Source organism: Lutjanus erythropterus, chromosome 11, assembly GCF_056507025.1.
Source record: "Lutjanus erythropterus isolate fLutEry1 chromosome 11, fLutEry1.hap2, whole genome shotgun sequence".
Lineage (NCBI taxonomy): Eukaryota > Metazoa > Chordata > Actinopteri > Lutjaniformes > Lutjanidae > Lutjanus > Lutjanus erythropterus.
Window position 1 is genome coordinate 18,061,881 of NC_139327.1, and position 19,347 is coordinate 18,081,227.

General features: G+C 37.8%; 1 protein-coding gene across 1 annotated transcript; it reads right to left on the reverse strand.

The window, feature by feature from the left end:
- Positions 1 to 341: 341 nt before the first annotated feature.
- On the reverse strand, positions 342 to 12,568 carry LOC146318892 (transmembrane protein 47-like). The gene is made up of 3 exons (XM_084731097.1): positions 12,226 to 12,568; positions 6,539 to 6,679; positions 342 to 1,314 (listed from the first exon to the last, which is right to left on the reverse strand). The coding sequence occupies exons 1-3, from the start codon at positions 12,446 to 12,448 to the stop codon at positions 1,133 to 1,135; spliced, it is 546 nt and encodes a 181-aa protein (XP_084587223.1). The 5' UTR covers positions 12,449 to 12,568; the 3' UTR covers positions 342 to 1,132.
- Between the last annotated feature and the right edge of the window lie 6,779 nt (positions 12,569 to 19,347).

The window sequence follows — 19,347 nt, forward strand, 5'->3', positions numbered from 1 at the left end:
AACATGCTATCTCAATGCATTATTATATAAAAGTACAGGAAACGTCATGCAGACGACGATGAACACACGTAGCAAAAATACCATAGAATACCTGTTATATTGTAACATTTCAACAATTTAGCTGCAATGTTACTAATGATGAGGTTGTAACTGTAATGCTAAAGTAACATTGTTACGTCACAAATGATATGTCACCATTGTAACATTGCAGGAGCGTAGTGTGTTGGTTGGGTTTGTGAAGTTTGGGTTGAACCAGGAAAAAAATAAAATAAAATAAATAAATAAATAAATGACATTATTATTATTGCAATGGAACACCAAAAGTCAAACTTCACAACATGCCTAATACTACCAAAACTACAGTTTATTCTGGATTTTCCTTCATGTAGAAATACTTTGTACACATTTACATTTTTCAGTTTCCAAACAAACTATGAACACTCGAGAGCTCTAGCAAATATCAAAGCTGTCTAATTTACACTTCTATAATCAGAAGGCTTTAGCATTACTAGATATGTTTCAGCTAGAACACACAGAGGGAGAAGTTCAGCGTTTTTCAATATTTATAAAGTGTAAAATGCTGCCATAAATACATAAACAATAAGCTTGTTCTCATGAAATGCTACAAAAATAATAATAAAAAAGGAAATATGGAGATACGTCAATCCCTTCAAATGTTCAGTCACTGCACATTCAGGTCTGTGCTGTTTTTCTAACAATAGAGATCCAGGTCGACGTGCAGTGGAAACGTCCAGCATCTGTGTCCAGAAAGCTCTCCGCACTGTAGCTTTTGCCACCTCAACCCCAATACCGGCAGTGCTGAGAGATCCACTGGCTGCACGGGAGGACGAGGACGAGGAGGAGGAGGAGGAGGAGGAGGAGGAGGAGGAGGGGTGGAGGTGGGGGTCCTATTCATACAGCCCTGGCCTAAATTAGGCCTTCACAACCTGCCTAAAAATAACAGAGAGAGCAGGAGAAGGAGAGAGATCGCTCACATACACAGAGCGAGTGTGAAGAAAAGCAGCACACCTCCTGTTTGTGTGTGTTTGTATGAGTGTATGTGTGCGTGTATGTGTGTGTATGTGTGTGTATGTGTGTGTGTGTTCCCAGTGGGCAGGGGCTCAGAGAGGGTTCAGTACATTGCATCCTCATATACGTCCGTCCGCAGGCAGAACAGGATCCCTCCACCCAGCATGAAGATGGTGGCCCCCCAGCCAAGCCCGTAGCCCCAGTTGAACTCGTGATACGTCTGAAGAACGGTTCCGTCGATGAACTTTATCGGGTAGAGGACCAGAGCGCAGGCCTGCAGAACCACTGGAACCAAAAGATTAAAATCATAAAGAGATAGTTCTGTTCTTTCATCACAATTTTACTGAAACAATTAGTCATTTAATTAGAATTCAAAGCTGCAATAACTGAGTTACTGAGTCTCAAGGTGCGTTCCAAACTGGGAAGCTGCAGTTTCCGAGTTCTCAGTGGGAAATTTCAACTGGAATGCCCCCTGAAGCTAGATTTCTCACTTGGAAAGTTGGAGAAACCACACCAACCCCAACTTTCACAGAGTTTAATTTTTTTCTGTCACTGGGTTTCCCTAAAAGCTACTTAACAGAGCAGTGGCCACAGTCACTTGTCACAGCACACATGGCAGAGTGACAGGTGGGTGGCAAGATATTCAGAAAAATGAGTCCGAAACCAACAGGTTTAATAACAGAATGTAAATTGCTCTGATATTTCTTAAATAATATTTTGATATTTTCAATATTTGATAGACATATGCAAGAGAGTGCACCGACAGTGCAAAAACAATAAGCTGATTAATCAATTTGATTTATTGCCAACTTTTGCCATCATCCATTAATTGTAATAATAATAAAAATATCCAAATTCTCAGATGTGAATGTTTTCTGGTTTCTTTAGTCCTTTATGACAGTGATATCTTTGGTTTGTGGACAAAACAAGACATGAGAGGATGTAATTTGAGTTTTGGGAAACAGTGATCAACATTTTTCTGAAATTTTATGGACCAATAAAACCAACAAGTAATGATCAAGGAAATGACAAATACTGATGTACAAGAGTGTAAACACAGCTGTGATGCAGCTGTGCATGGTCGATTGTTCGGCTGAGCCTCAGACAGCTTCAGCCCAATCTGACCCCTGCTTGTGCTTCTCTGAACTTTTCACACTTTTCACATTCTGTTTTACTCCTCAGTCTGGTTGTGCTACTGTGAATACTTCTGCTTTTTCTTCCACTTCATATTGGTATTTCACTTTACTTAACTTAATCATTCTTTTCAAGATTCATCCTTCTTTTTATTTATTATACAATTGTATATGTATTTCGTGTGACCTTTTTTCCACACCTTAACGAGGAGAATGAATCCCAGGCATTTAGTCCATAAAAATCATGATGTTAACAGCCTTGCTCATGTAAAAACACATCTGACAGCCAACACACTGATGTGAGGGCAGGAGTGTGACTTTGGCTGGTATTGAAAAGAGTCTGAAGGATTTTTGGCGTCTCCAAAGAGAACTGCGAGTCAGTGAAGGTACATAGAGGTTGGTTACATAAAGTGATTATATACAGTATCAGTGCCTCTGCTGCTTCAGATGGTCTCATCAAACTGAGCCTCCCTAAAGATTTTCCATGACAGGAATTACAATGAAGATTATGAGAGTTTTAAAGGAGCCCATAGGATGAGAACAGGAACGTCAAAACAGCTAACGTCATTTCTCTCCACTTCCATCGATCCTTGTACTGTTTACATGTAGTGTGACTCCTCATTACCAAACACATATCACTTTACTGCACCTCGAAATAAATGCAAACACTAATAAGAGCTTCTACACTATATAAGATAATTAAAGAGTAATTGGACTTATTTATTACTCTTGATTCATGTGATGCTAATGAAGCAAATATTTTGATTAAACAATAGCGATATAATGAAAAATATGTGAGTAGGTTGATAGGTTGAATTCCTTCCTAATGAGATTTGTATGAAGCCATTTGTTTCCCGCAAACAACAACAAAAGGCCACTGCTCCGAAAAACAGTTTGGAGGTCAGTGACAGTCTGCCAGACTCCATTGACATATCGCTCAATTTAACTGTTATTAACATCTACTCTTTCTGAAAGATTATTAATGATTTCTTACGACTCATAAACAGACACTTACTCATTCGGTGAACATACGGCATTAATTTGAAGTCTAATAAGAATGAAACAGGCAAACAGAAACAGGCTTTCTGGACTTTTAAAGGAGAACATGCTGGCTGTAGTCAGAGAAGCTGGTATTTCAACGTAGAATGTTTCCTTAATCTCTGACAACAGATTATGGTCATTTAATGATTTACTATTGTAAACATATTACATATTTCACATTTAAGCCGTGATACATTTTGTTAAAACTAACAATTTAATCTTTAAGCACTTTTCAAGCAAGGACAAAGGTTTTAGCACCAAATGTGTTTCTATTCCTCATCCTGCCTCCATAAAAAAATTAAAGTATTTCATGAAAAACAATCTTTGTATGACACACCTCCTCCCTGTGGGTTTATAGCTTTTTTTTCCTGACAGTGACATGAAACCAGTGTAGATCCTTTATGTTGTTAAATGTGGAGCATTTTTAAACAATTGTTGTTGTTAACCTTGACATCACTGAGGAAAAATTCCTTCCTTGTGTCGATTATTGTGAATCATTTTTCCTGTTAATGACTCAGGACCACGAGCTACCGGTGGTAAATGTGTTTCATTGTGAGTGTACGTGCATGTGTGCCATCAAAGGCGCACTGTGGCACTTCAGTTCCTTTCCGTACATGCTTAGGTGACTCCTGAGGAAAAGGACTTTGTGTAACTTCGACTCCTCCTTTCCTTCCTACAGGATGGAGCTGTGGGCGTGCAGGAGGGACGACAGCAGCCCAAGAATGTGGCGGTGTTGATGGAGCCCAGACTGAGCTTGCAGCCCGCTGAGGTCATATTTCCGGACAGAAAATAAATACCACACAGCCGTGGTCCTGCCAAGGGGCATTTAACAGTCCAGCCCCTCTGCTGCTGCTGCTCTGCTGAGGACTGTGAGCATGTTAGGAGACCTTATTCTCGCAGGCTCTTAAAGCAATTACACACAGGAAAGGATAACACCGCATTCCCACGCCTTTCAGTAAATGGCTAACAGTCAAATGTATAGCCATTAAGTTGACTGCACACACTGGTCCTTTGTGACTGATGTTTTCAGAGACGGACAAGACAAAAATCCCTTGTATTTCAATTTGAAAACATTATATTGCATTACTTATCTGCTTGGTCAAGTCTAATTTGTGAAATGGAGGACACCAGATGTACTGTCTATTATTTTATGCAGCTTTGTACGATAATACATACTCTTTGTACTGATATATTTGGTGTCAACAGAAACCGTGGGATCTTAAACGGAAACCTTGGCACGTCACGTCAGTTGAAGCAACAGATTCCTCAGTGCGTGTGTGCATATTTACCAAGAAAAGTGAGTTTAACTGCTTGCAGAACCATGTAGCAGTGTTTACATGTACCAGGACTACTGTACCCTATAGTTATTACTTTGTTGGCTACATTGCACTAGACGACAAACAAACTCATCTAGTATGTCGCCTGGCTACCCAGAAATGCGAGTTGAAATAGCATTTAGTTCTTCTTAACGCCAGTGACATGCTTGTGAGATCACTGGATGCAGGAGAAATGACAGATTTTGCAGCATTAAACCTTCTCTTTGTCTGTCATTGCAGCAGCACTCTCGCATCACTTGACTACATTAACCATCAACACCAACTGGACATCCGAATGAAAAGTGTTGAATTTTTGTTCCTGTGTCACTCTGAAATAAAATCACCAAAATGCAAGCTATTAAATGTTGAACAAGAGTTACTTTTACTGAAATTACAGTAAAAAGAAAGAAGACATAATGTGGATTTTCTTTTAAATGAATCTAACAATGTAACGCAACACAAGCAGGAAATAATGGACACACCACAGAAATGTTAAAGAGGTAGTTTGACATACATGTTAGATGAGGTGTAGGCAAAACAACCCTGCAGGACACTATTTGGTCAGGGTAGCATAGAGAGTGTGTAGCTGAGCAAGCAGCAGAAAGTGATGGTTAACAAACTGAAGAGGAGAACAGATGAGTGAGGATGGTAATCTGGCAGTAAATGCAAGGGTTCAACCTTAATGTCTTGTTTTATCAGTCCAAAAACCAACCAGCAGTTTACTTTGATAATAAATGGAGACATGCAGGAAATCTCGATATTTAAGAAGTTGAAAAACACAATTTTTCATATAAAATTACTTTAATGATTAATTGATAATCAAAATAGTTATTTTCTACCATTTGCCTGGGTGGGCAAGTTAGTTGCTAAATTTACTAGCCCAATGTGGCATTTTACTAGCCACGGGCACATGGGCAATCCTTATTGTTGAGCCCTGTACATTGCAGTTTAAAAGTCAGTAAGTAAAGGCTGCAGCTTCTCAGTACTAAATTAAAACTCCACTGTGTTGTTTCCCAACTGCGGCATCACTTTGATGATCACCTCTGCCTACACTGACAGGGTGCGATCTGCAGTGGAAAACAACGTTTACCTCGCCTACCAAACATGAGAAGAGTCAGGCTGTTTCACATTAAAACCAACCTGTCAGGAAAGTAGAAACCTACGAAAAAACAGATATTGCCCAAGCCTGCTGACCATGTTTTGGGTGCTTTTTGCTTTTAGACAGACCCAGACAATCTGTTCACCGTTTCATCCCCTTCACACTAAGCTAAGCTAACCTCCTGTTCCTTTTGGTCTAGGCTTATTGTAAAACTTCAGGAGGAGAAACGCTATTAATGAAGAATAACAGGATATCTGTTTCTTATATAATCCATTTTTATTTTGGAAACTGGCAAAGCTGGAACTAGGCATGAGTTAAGTAGCAGTAAGTGGTTAATGTTCCATCACTGCTGTCAAAGTAAAATAACCACAGGCTGTGAGTCAGTTATGACAATGCCTCTAATGTATATGGAACAATGTGTCTTGACTGCAAACTTCTGAATATAATTATATGTTTTATAGATAGATCCTCCCTCACTAGTGTCAACATTCAGTTTCACGAAACGACGCTTTCACAAAGCATGTAGGAGAAGAGCAGTCCAAGCATGAGAGGCAGTGCTGGATGAGTGAGGAGTCTGTGGTGGCTTTTTTTTTCCCCCCCTCAGTGACTTCACTCTGTTGGTAAGTCTGCAAATTCTGCGGCTGCTTTTTCTTGGCTCGTAAGCCGGCAGCTCCCCAGACTCCACACCACAGAAAAAATGAGCTCAACCAGAAGCTTCTCTCAGCTGCTTCTTTCTTTCTGCACCCTTCTATTTAATGAGAACACTGGAACAAAAAAAAAAACCCTGTCTATATAGAAATTGTTGTGGTTGTGCTGTGCCGTCTAGTGCAAGAGCAGGATGTGTTGGAACACAGCAGAAAAGTGCAAATTATATCAGAACTTTTGGTTGAAAAGAGGAGAAAGGGAAGAGAAAGACATACCTGCAGTGAAGAGGAACACAGCCACGGTGCGGTAGTGCCGTCTTTGCGTCCCCCGGCAGAGAGAAATCAGAGCCACCAAAAAGGCTACCAGAGTTGCCACGGCACCGGCCACCAGCAGCACCAGGGTGGCAATCTGCCAGTCTGCAGGATGAGAGACACGTGTACAGGTTAGAGTGGAGCATCCCAACAAAAGCCTGATTCACAGGACAGCACTGCTGAATTGAACCGCTGTGTTGACAAACACAAAACAAGAGCAAATCCCAGAGTGAAGCAGAATGGACTTTGGCCTGCACCAGAGAGCGGCTCCATCAGGAACACAAGCAACGAGAACCTGATTAGTAACACAGAACTCACAGTAATTAGATTAAATGTATTATAGAATTAGTTGCTTAGAGGGTTAAAGTTTGTATTTCAGACTTGAAGAAACATAAATTTACTAATCTCAACAGCTGATAACTTGTAAATGAAGATATTGAAACAACAGCTGTATCCTTTGAAACACTGTCAATATTTTCATAGTTTATTCACAGTATTTTGTATGACAACATATTAGGGTCATTATAGATAAGACAAACAAACAAACAAACAAACAAACAAGCAAAATGTCTGAATTCCCTTGAGAAAACTGTGATTAAAAAACAAAACAAAAAATTGTGGTGGTGTCTGTCTCTCTGCAGAGTGAAGTGATGTGATTCCTTGTCAAAAAAAAACCACACTATTTTTTTCTTGAAAATTTATGACTTTATAATCTCAGAGAATATTCAAGTTTTTCTCTTGCAATTTTGTTAGTTTTTTCTTGTAAATTTACTACTTTGACATCAGAGAATATTTCAATTTTTCTGCAAAATTTGAGTTTTTTTTCTCCCAAATGTACCACTGTAATCACAGAGAACATTCAAGATTTTCTCTCCTAAATTTGAGATTTTTTTTCTTGTAAATTTACTACTTTAATCTCTGAGAATATTCAAGTTTTGTTTTTCTCATTAAGTTACCCCTTTATTTTTTTTCTCAGAAATGTAGCACTTTAATCTCAGACTTTTTTCTTGTAAACTTATCCTCCTCTAAAATTTATTTTCTAAATTTATCTTTGTACCTGTTCAAAATTAATGTATCTTCCATGAATTTCGGCAATATTTTTTGGTACACTGCACACTGCTAGTCTATACCCAGCAAGGTTTATTATATTTCTATAACCTGGATTAGATTTTTACATGAAAATTAAGTTAGTAATTTAATTAATTTGTTGAAATTCTTGCTGCTAATGTGTGGTCACTGTGGTGTTCAACACTGTGACATCTCCTTGGAGTTTTTGGTTCATGAAGCGGCTCATGGTTGCCAGTTTTTTCCATGTGGGTGCAGCCAAGGTGGCTTTTTAACAGCACATTTATTCTATTTATATCAAACCAAGTTGCTCCTGGTGGAAAAGTAAAAACCTATTACTTCCCCTGCGTCAGAGGATTCTTCTTTGGAAAGACCTACACAACACTGGGCTGTTAAGCTGAACTGAGACGAACTCTCTATTCAGAAAAGCTTTGATTCAGAGTCTGAAACCAGAAATGTATTCAGAGGAAAATGTTACATTTTTCCATTCTTGCCCGCATTGTGTGTTCAGTCTTTGATGTCCCACTTGTCAGCATTCAGAAGAAAGCCTCACCTCAAAAGACTCGACTGAAAAGGAGAATTTGCATGAAGCTAACAAGCTCGGCGAACAATCTTCGCTGGGTGTGTCTGTCTCCCTCTCACACTCTGAGCTCCTGATTCATTTGTCTTCAGGGTGGTAAAAAGGAACTTTGTCCCAAAGACACATCTGAACTCCATTTGATTCAGCCTTCGAACATCTTTGGTCCATTATGTGGTTATAATTTTGGTTTTGAGTCAAAAAAACCTTCTCTTCAAAGAATATTGAACAGTGTACTCACATTACAAGTATAGTTTTCGACCTTACTGAGGGTATAAGTCATAATACAGTCTTCATCTGCATTGTTTTTGTCGCTTGCCATTTATTCTCTCTCGGCCAGATGACGTCACTCCAAACATAGATTGAAATTCAAGAACCTTGGGATAGCTATGAGAATATATGCATTATAAATCTGTTTTGCCTTGTGGTGAACTGCCCCTTTAACCTCAACGCGCCCCTCCACTGTTGCTTTAATGAGCTCTGCAGACACTCAAAGCGAAAAGCCCGCCTCCTATTCACCCCAACACATTCCACAATATCAGACAGCAGTCAGTTACCCCACGGCTGTGTTTCCCTCCACATAGTTGTGCCTGTGCTGGTGGTCAAACTGCACCAAAAGCCACTGCTGAACAGGAAAAATCTAAAATATTTTACATACTTCTGGCAACCAATGACAAAACAAAATGTTCATTAAATTTATATATAATTATATGGTTTGATTTTTTCCTTAAAGTCTTTTTATTACTGTTTTAACAATGAGCTTCTTTAAGTTTAATAGAGACGAAGCTCCAGTTAATAATAAGCCAACCTGCTGTACCAGCCACCAGACAAATGCTGGTACATCTGGTGCATTTAATGCGGATTTCCTCCCCTGGTGGGGTAAGGAAGGGGGTTGGAGGCGTAAACACTCCTGTCATGTGGCTTCTCTGCTGGACAAAAGACAACCTGGTGGGTCCAGGGCTGATGAAGTCAGTGGATGATGGGGAAGATGCTCAATAGCGTCTCTTCAGACCCACTCGAAGCCTTCTACTGGCTGCAGTGTGTTAACTTTTTGTGTCCCAGCAGAATTATATTCTTGTTTATAGCATCGTTTCTCATCATTAACGCTGAAACTGAGCTGTAAATTGAATTAAAAGCATGAATGACAACATTTAAAGGGAAGGTTTTGCATTTTCATGTGGCTGTCCGGTCGATGTTGATGGTAGATACAGAAAATTGAAGCAATACATTCCTCAGTGTGTAAGCTAAATTCTCTTGCTGCAAAATCTGTTGTTCTTCCTACATCCAGTGATGTAGTTGGTGTTAAGGAAGAGCTATAGACAATTACAGCCAGAGGACATGCTCAGTGAGGCTTTTGACACCTAATCCTCCTTTTGGCCAACAAAGTAATAAGATAGGCTAGGGTGGTTATACACAGCAACATGGGTGTGGGCCTCAGAAGCAGGAGGAGGAGGAGGAGCAGCAACTCATCTTTCTTGGTCAGTAGAGCACGCACTGAGGAATTTATTGCTTCGATTGACCCCTCCTAAGCCACGCCGCTTTTGGAACCTCAGTCAACTTTCTCCTTATCTGTTTCCACTTAGATATACTATGTGCTAAGCTCACCTACAGTATGTAGAAGAGAAAACCAAACTTTCAAGACGGTAGAAGATGTTGCTTGGGGAAAAAGCGACACATATATATGTATATGTAGTTAAGTTAGCTAATGTTAGCAAAATGATAGCTTAGCTGCCTAGCTAACAATTGCTATAGAACAGCTAGCTAGTTAGCTAGCATTTTGCTGCAGATGCATGGTGCATTTCATTTGAACTGGGAAGTCAGAATGGGAAAGTGAAGTTTCCAGTTGGAAATTTCAGCTGCAACATGTCGGACGAACCTCACCAACCCCGAACTCAAAATCCAAGATGGCCACTCTGTCAAAGCTGTTTAATTGGCACTTCTGTCTTTTGCATCTTGTGAAAACAGTTGTACACACATCACTCTCAAAGTTATATCTGTGGACACGTTGCTCTAGTCTTTGTATGCATGAAATGCCATAAAGTGCATTGTTATCAATCACAAGCAAAAGTTTCTTTTTCCTGACTTGTTATACAGGAACACAGTCAACTCAGTGAAACCTCATTCCCAACTCTGACTTTGAGCTCTGAGGTAAATGGAACGCTACCTAATGATTGATGTAGATCAGCTAGACAGTTAGCCTCAGTCTCGCTACAGAACAAAACACTTGCTAACTAGCCAGCTAACAATTGATGTCGATTACAAAAAATTAGATTAGATTACATTAGATAGAAAGTCGACCGAGGCAAAAGGGGTGGGGCATAGAGAGGTCAACTGACTACATTTACCATCAACACTGACTAGACATCCCCATGAAAACTGCTATATTTTCCCAACGCTTTGTTGACTGATTTACCATAGAAAAAAATCAGATAGGATTACAGACCCTTTTCACAGCAGCCATTTTTATATGAATAGTCAGATAAAGACAGGCGTTACCAATGATCCTAATTAAAGATCCATTCAGGTCAGAGTCATTGTGCTGCTATTGTGCATGTTGGCTCGCTGAAAGGCTCTGTTACACTAAATGGAACCATGAACTTGCATTTACCCTACTGTTTCATATTAATATGGCTGCCACTGAAAGAGGTCTATTGTCACTAAATCAACATGGTTTGAATACAAACTCAGTTGTCTCATGCCCGCCCATGAATTCGTCAAACCTTGCTGGCTGCAGCTGAGCATCACAATGTGTTTGTCACTGTGACACCACGTCAGTGCTCTGGTATGAACAGAGGAAATTTATCAGCAGCAGCAGCACAAGAAGCTCTGAATGCCTCAGCGGCTGGACAGAGACCAACAAACCAACTAAAACAAACTCTGACCAGGCTGGGAGATGATGTCCAGAACTGCCGAACAAATATTCCCCTTTGTTTGTTCAAACATGGGGTGTGCAGCCTTTGTATAGTACAGTACTAAAAACAGAACCTGAAAAAAGCCACTGATAACACGTTAGTTTAAAACCACCAGAGAGTTACATGGCATAATTACGTAATTACCAGTGCATGTTGCTTTGTATACTACGGTGGTGTTCAAAATGGGGACTGAGGACCAACAGTGGTCCTGAAGAGGGTAGAAGGGGCCCCCAGCAGAAGGAAGAATATAATAATTTAACTTTTAACACATTTTTTTAAGCTGGAAAAACAAGAAATAGAGTTGGCTGTTTTGATTGACTGACTTTGAAGTCAATGATAAAACATAACAAGCCTTACTTTGTATCAAAATAGATGGAAACTAGAACCAACATGTTCCTCATTAGACAGTATTAGACTTTATTAGACTTTATTAGAGGGTAATTAGGGACAAATTAAATCAGAACTGTACTGTAAACTAAAGTGTATTATTTCCCACTGTTATACCCTTATTATTATTTATGTAAGGCTAACACATTGCAACAGAACAGTAGTGTAAAATGAAACGAAATGTGTCCCTAATTACCCTCTTGTTATGTCTAATCAGGGTGTAATAAAGGGTCTTACACTGTCTAATAAATATATTATATTTCTAATTTCTTATTCCATTAGGTGTATGATGTATAATTAGTTTGTTTGTTTATTTTCTAATAGAGAACATATTATTTCTATTTTTTTTAATCAAGTTTTTATAAAAGTACAGCTTGTTCTGTCTTATTAGTGTATGTGTCCTGACATTAAAAAAAGTTTGGGAACCCCTGGTTTATTATACCATAAAACTGGAAAAAACAGATTTCTCCTAAAAAGCATATTACAAGCTTGATGTCGCAGCTTTTTCAGCATCATTCTCCATTGTGCAATAACAGGTCTAAATCTACAGTAGCTATTTGTTTACTGTGTCTGGTTCCGTCTACAACAAAATAACAGCATCCTAACTTCAAGGACAGAAAGTTACAAACAACAAAGCTCTGTCAAATAAACCAGAAGTGCCGGAAAAAAACAAAACAAAACCAAAAAAAACCCCAAACGTTGATTCCTACCAGATGTGAGGGTGGAGAAGCAGCTCCACTGAGCCTCCTCCTCCTCGCTCGGATGCCGTGCCGCGGACTGGGAGCAGGACTCCCACAGAGACAGGGAGAAATGCTCGGCGGTGACCCAGGCTGGACTCAGCAGAGCCACCACGTCCAAACAGAGCGCCAGAAAGACGCACAGCAGAGCGATGAGCTTGAAGGGTCTGAACACATACACCTCGTTCACAGACATCTTCTCATAACAAGATGAAGCAAACACCACCAACCGCTGCAGCTCAGTCACAGTCAGATCAGCTCGCTGGAAGTCCGTGCGCGTCCTCACCCACCATAGCCTTCACTGCTTTGTGCGTGCGTGTCCAGCTGGAAAAGTTTAACGGGGTACATCCGGTTAGATTGGCTTTTCAGAATAAAAGTAAGACCTGATTTTTTTTGTTATTCCTCGTGGCTATTTTTATTATAGTTAACTAAAACCAAATAAAAATTGTTAACATTTTTGTATAAATAAAAATAAAAAATAGACTGTACACACACACACACACACACACACACACACACACACATATATATATATCTTAAGTTTAATTTTTCTCAATTTGGCAAGCAAGAATGTCTGCCACCCATATAATTTTATTATTATTATTATTATTATTATTATTATTATTATTATTATTATTATTATTATTATTACTAAACTAAACTAATGAGGAAAAAACTAAACAATAAAAAATAAATAAAAATAAAAAATGAAAAAAGTGAAATGAATAAGCCTTCTCAAAAAACTGACTGAAACTAAACTAAAAAACAAAAAGAAATTAAAAATATATTACTCTCTTCCATGATACTGTTTTCAATTACCAGTGTTTCTCCAGTGTTTTATACTGATTGTATTTATGATCATGAAAGCCTATTTTTGTTTTTCTGGCTGCCAAAACTAATAGCAACATCCAGACAAATTAGCTACTTGAACTGATGGGTATGGAAATCACTTTATTATATTGTTTTTTATTGTCGTCCATATCTGTTTCAAATTATTATGCAAAATTTTGGCTGTAGATGCTCCTGCAAACATTCAAATCTCAAATTTAAGTTATACACTATGTGATGGCCATGATTTCAGTCACTAAGAGAGGATGTTGGCTTAAAATCACATCCTAGAAATGGGTCGAATGTCACGCCCAAAAACATCTGGAGAAAACACACTCCAGTCAGTACAATATAATTGTACATAATTATTATTGGCAACAGAAAAATTGGCTGAGTATAGAACAGCAGTCCTGCTCACACCCAGGCTTCAATTTCTGTGCTTTTATTCTGAAAGCCACATTAGGAAACCAAACTTGTTTACGCTGTTTAGTGGCAGCAGCATCTTTTCACGGGATCAGCAAATTACACCAGCAGTCAGTCAGTCAGGAAAAAGTGGTTCCAAGATCAGATCTTTTAAGCACAGAAAGGAAACACAGTGTAGAAGTGTAGAGTTCCCAAACGTCTCCAACACAAATGACATTAGTTTATGTCCAGGTCCCCCTTTTGTAAGGCGTCTTTAAAACAATTATTATTATTAATTATTATTATTATTATTATTATTATTATTATTATTATTATTAGTAGTAGTAGTAGTAGTAGTAGTAGTAGTGATATTATATATCAATTTTATTTATTTATTTATTTTGCATTTTTACTTATCTTCTCTCCACTTTGAAACTAATAAACAATAGCAGCAACAGCAAGACTAAGGACTTTTAAGACACTGTAAGCAATCATAGAATTTATTGTTGAATTTCTAGCACTGAAAGGTGTTGTTGTCTGAATGTTATATTCTAGCTACATAAACTTTATATTAAATAGAATGTATGTGAATGTAACCCCATTGTAATCTGAAGAATTTCTTTGCATTGCATATTTTCTTCTGTGATGTATTATAACTACATTTATCTTGTAATCTAATTATATACTACTATACTTTTCAACACTTTTCATGTTTATGATCATGCAAGTAATGATACCAAAAAAAAAATAAAAAAATCAAATTAAACAATAAAAATTAAAATTTCACGGTAAAGTATTCATCTCAATATTTAAAAAATCATTTCTAATAAAAATGATGTTTACAGCATTTGTTGTTTGTATAAAATTTGTTTCTGCTTCTGCTTTCCTTTTTTTAATAAAATAAAAGTATAGCCAGCCATGACCAAACCATGTACAAAAAATGGCTCAAACTGTCTTTAGCAATGAGTGTGTAAATTATGTATGTACAATAGCAGTACAGAAATAATGCATTAGTTGGCAGCAGTTCACTTATAAAATTGAAATAATAAAATAAATTAACCATGTAATATCATGGTATACATCACTGACACGGTATTTTTTAAAATGTGATATTGAATATATTGTTCCACCCTTACTGTCCTTATACAGTGATACAAGTAAAAAAAAAATCTGAACTATCCCTTTAGTGTCTAAAAGCTGAGGGCTGTAGTAAATCTTGTAATGATCTGATTGTCCAGCAGATGGCAGACATGTAGCATTATGGATGCTGAAGCCCACAAGACAGAACACTATGTCTGCTGTTAATGAATGACAGAGAGAGGGTGAGTTTGCCTGCTCAAACATCACAAACACCTGTGGAAACCTCTGGAAAAGCACAGCTGTATGACTCACAGACACTAACTCATTCAGAGAACATTCAGTATAAATTTGAACTTCGATTAAAATAAAACATGAAATAAATAAAATAAATAAAACAAATGTTTTTAAAATATATTTAAGTATTTATAAGTTCAAAGAATTGATGAAATAATTACTTTTTTTTTATTAAAATGTATTCATTTTACAGTATGTAATTATTCTACAGTTATTCATTTATAGTACTAAAATTAATACAGAAAAGCCTTTTACAGTAGTTGAATTAGTGTTGTGATAAAAAAAAAAATACACCATGCTGATTATTACTGCAATAATAATTAAATAAATGTGATTATTACTGTTATAACAATTACAGTACTCTGGTACTGTGTTTAGATTTACAGTAATCATACTGTGAAATTTATTTACAGCAGCTTACCAGCTACTTCCTGTCAGTCTGTTACTGAAATTTTTCCAGCATTATTGTTACAATGTTCTTCTCCCCACTAATGTACCTGTGTAATTATAAGTGTTAGATGACATTTTATGCGCCGCAGCAGTAACATCAACAGTATTAATAGGGAAAGATTGGTCAGAAAAGACTTAAAAACCCAGTGCTTGCTGAAAATCACTGTGACATATTAAGAATAGAATTGTCTGTTAGCTTGTTGGTCTTCTCTCTTAATCCTGTTTTGGCTTCTTCACACAGCCCGTGTGTAGGCCGAGCTCACTGATATTTTTACCTACTTTGGGAAATAACCCTTTGATCCACGCTCAGGCATTATGGTGAATTTAGTATCTCTCATAAACAGACAGAATTAAACAAAAAACACCTAATAAATCCCCAAAGTGGAAAGTTATATTAGATTTGACTACAATCTCGTCTAATTTTCATTTAGTCCACACTTCTTGGGAAATATTTCCATCTCCTGGTGAACAAAATAACTGCAGATCATGAAGCCTGTTCAGTGGGAGAATCACTAACTCTTCTTTGTGCTGAGAAAATTGTGCAACGTTTAATTAAACTTCCAATTAACAAAACACAATATTTGTCAAGATCAAATTCTTCTTCACATATTTTTGGTTGAGTGATTTATTGACCATCATCTATCTGTTTCATAATAATAACATGATAATGAGAGGCAACCACTTTACTGTACTGTGATTAGTTTTTTCCTCAGGTATTTCTATACCTGAGGAGGAAATGTTAAGGGGTTAATCTGCAAGATCCATGTTTCTTTTATTTTAGTGACATATTTGATGTTTGGCTTGATAGACACACATGAAACCAACTGCCAGCAGGTCAAATAATTACAGCACACATCGCATCCTCATACATATACAACAAAAATGTAAACACAACTCTTGACAACACTGTTTCTGCTCTCATTTTTTATGAATCAAAGGCAAAGAATCAGAGAGTCATTACCTGCCCTACTCTGCCACTGAGTGGCTAGTACTAATTGTTTTTGTTGCTTGGGTTGGTTAGATTTAGGCATGAGGAGTGATTGGTTAGGGTTAAGGTAAGAATATCAGAGGCAAAGCAGGGTGGGACATGACTTTGGCCTTCTGGGGGAAAAAAATGGTATCTCTATCCCAATGTGAAATAACCATATTTCAGTGCCTAATATGTCAGTGTGTTTTTTTCAACATCAAATTAAACATTTTAGAGTGGCCTTTTATTATGACCAGTCACACAATCATGCTGTTTGAACAGCATCTATATGCCACACCCATCTGGTGGATGAATTTGTGAAACAAAAATTTGAATGAATATATAATTGAGTGAATATATATCTTTTCTGTACATAGAGGAAGTATTTTTTTTCCCCTCAGATTTAGAATACATGCAGTTTTATCCCCCTACAAAAGAATGGAAGTAAGAGGACTTTTGTTTTGCAAACATAACAAACATGCAATGCATTTTTAATGCATTTTCTGTCAATGATGTTTATGTTCCTGTGCATGGGAGAGCAGGGACAGTTTCCTTTCACTTACTCAGAGACCATTAGGACAAGACCAACCAAACTTTATATATGTTGCTTCATAGATGTTGCAACAAACCTCAAGCCTGTGGAGAGTTGCAACACGATGAGGGGACTATTGCAATATGTTAAACTTATATATATATAATTTCATAGTATTCTGAAAATATCCATTGTCTCAATAGTATTGTAATATTATTCACTCAGTAATATTTACTGAATGACAGTTATTAAGTATTGTTTGTTTATATGTAGAACTTAGGCCTACCTTGAATCACTGTGCAGATGTTACAGATGCTGTCAATTCTCTCTATATTTCAGTGTAACAGGAAGAACTGAGCAATTTGCAATGTATCAAACTTTTATTAAACATGTTTTATTGAACAAAATTGCAGCTGTTTTAAAAACTGACCAGTGGGGATCATCACCTTTGTATGTTACTGATTAAAGAAGACTTGTTGCATCTGTCCCATATTGCAACTGTCCACTGTCTACCCTACTTGTCTTTTTTTTAAAATTTATTCTCAGTTTTTCTAACTTAGAGAATATATACTACAAATAATAGATATACATTGTTGTTATAAAAACACAAGAGCAATTTTCCTCACATCAGAGGTGAAGGTAGTATACATGAAAACACAATGGATTACTCACTACAAGTAAATACTTTGAGCACAGTATTTTCTCTCCAAGTAAAGTTGTCCAGTGTAAAGAACACACAGAACCTTTGAATTGCACCTCTGCTGCCTTCTTGCCCAGTTTGGTTTAATTCTACCCCTATCATTTGGTGCCTAGATTAGGGGTTTTCAGTGTATCTGACATAATGAGAGTTTCAGACTAATGCCACCCTTCTCAGTCCTAATGGTGCTGCCAAGCTGCCAGCAGGGCATCTGAGTAGGGGGGAGTCTAGTATTAGGCGTATCCATGGACGAAGCATTGCTCATTTCCTTTAAATGCCCCTCCTCCCCCGACAGCACAGGCAGAGCGTTCTGTCATCCTCCTCCAAAAGCCCCTCATTAGAAAATCTGCCGAGCAGACAAAGCTACTTGAGACGGCACAATGGTGACTCCCCACATGGTGATTTGAAAGAGCATAAAGGAAATCCAGGTCATGTTTTACTTTCCTGGATCCGTTTTCTCCCTAATTTTGACTTATCCACCGAGCCGCCCGCCTACAAATCCTCTGTTGAGCTTCATCCGCCATGTTTTAAATATCCAGGTGATTTTATTCAGACTCCCACATGCCAACACTCACATGGCAAATAAAATGACAAAGAAGTGCAGAGAATGAGACAATGGAGGATATATAAAAAAAAAATAAACACATGATGCTGACTCACATCTGTGACTCAGCATAATTCATGACGATGACGATGAAGACTATATTGTGTCTCTGACTGAGGGAAAAAAAAGCTTCTTTACAGACTACTCATCACATGACGTCACCCTCTGTTGCTCATGGTGGTCCTCCTGGAGTGGCTGCAGCTGATTAGGCTCAGAATAAGCCTCTCAAGGTTTTTCCGGCTATGAATAAGCTTCCATGGTAACTGATGAGGCCTTGTTTAATGATGCTCAGTCTGTCCTGCTCATCTCACTCTTAACCGTAACAACAGCAACATCACACCATCACGAGTCATGCTGTGGTCAGACTGTGTGAGCAGACATATCTCATTTAGAACATTCGCCATGGATCGATAATGTTAACCCACAAACTCTCATTCATGCATTTGTTCATTTATTCTTTCATAGTGTTGTGAAATTTCAGTGTCAGTACTTTATTTACTGTTATTACTTTCTGTCATTTTTACTGTACATCACAAAGTCATCATTTAAAGGCACAGTATCTAATTTCTGCTGCTAGTGGTCAAAATAATAACAGCAATTTGATGACATTGTGAAGTAACGTAGGGTCATGGTAGCTGTGGTCTTCATTGTTAAACAACCATATTGCTGATGAAAATCTATTTGACATGACTCAGGCTTGTTTTTTTTTCCCAAAATTGAAGTTTGACCTACCGTTGGAGCAGCTGAACTGCATGGGTTCTTCCAGACTTCCTACACATTGTTGTCAAAAGTAACATTAGATGAAAAGTACTGACAAAAGTAGAAATGTAAACTTCTTATGGCAGCTCGCGTTCTTTTGCATGCATACTGTCAGGAGATGCCACTGCAGCAATGGCGGCTTGTTAACATCAAGGTATTTTGCTAGATTCATCTGTAATGGGATTAAATGGCACTTGGCTTGTGGTGCTCAAAGTACCAAAAACCCAGGAGAAAAATTAAAAGCCAGTGTCTCTTCCCCAAAATCATGACCTCCTTGCCCAGGATAATCCACAGACCTTGTTGTGAGCAGTTTCATCCAAGAACTACTTTCTTTCTGCAGCGGAATCTATCAGAACCAGTTTAGAATCTACCAGAACTACTTTCTTTTCTACTAGAAAGAAAAGTAGTTCCTACATAAAACTGCACACAGCATGGTCTGTGGATTATCTTGAGCAATCAGGTCATGATTTCTGGAAAGAGAC

Coding starts and splice junctions, on each gene's coding strand:
- LOC146318892 (XM_084731097.1), bottom strand. CDS start 12,448: ATGTCTGTGAACGAGGTGTATGTGTTCAGACCCTTCAAGCTCATCGCT. Junction 6,680..12,225: donor CTTCTCCACCCTCACATCTG/GTAGGAATCAAC, acceptor CTCATCCTGCAG/ACTGGCAGATTGCCACCCTG. Junction 1,315..6,538: donor TGTGTTCCTCTTCACTGCAG/GTATGTCTTTCT, acceptor TTTTGGTTCCAG/TGGTTCTGCAGGCCTGCGCT.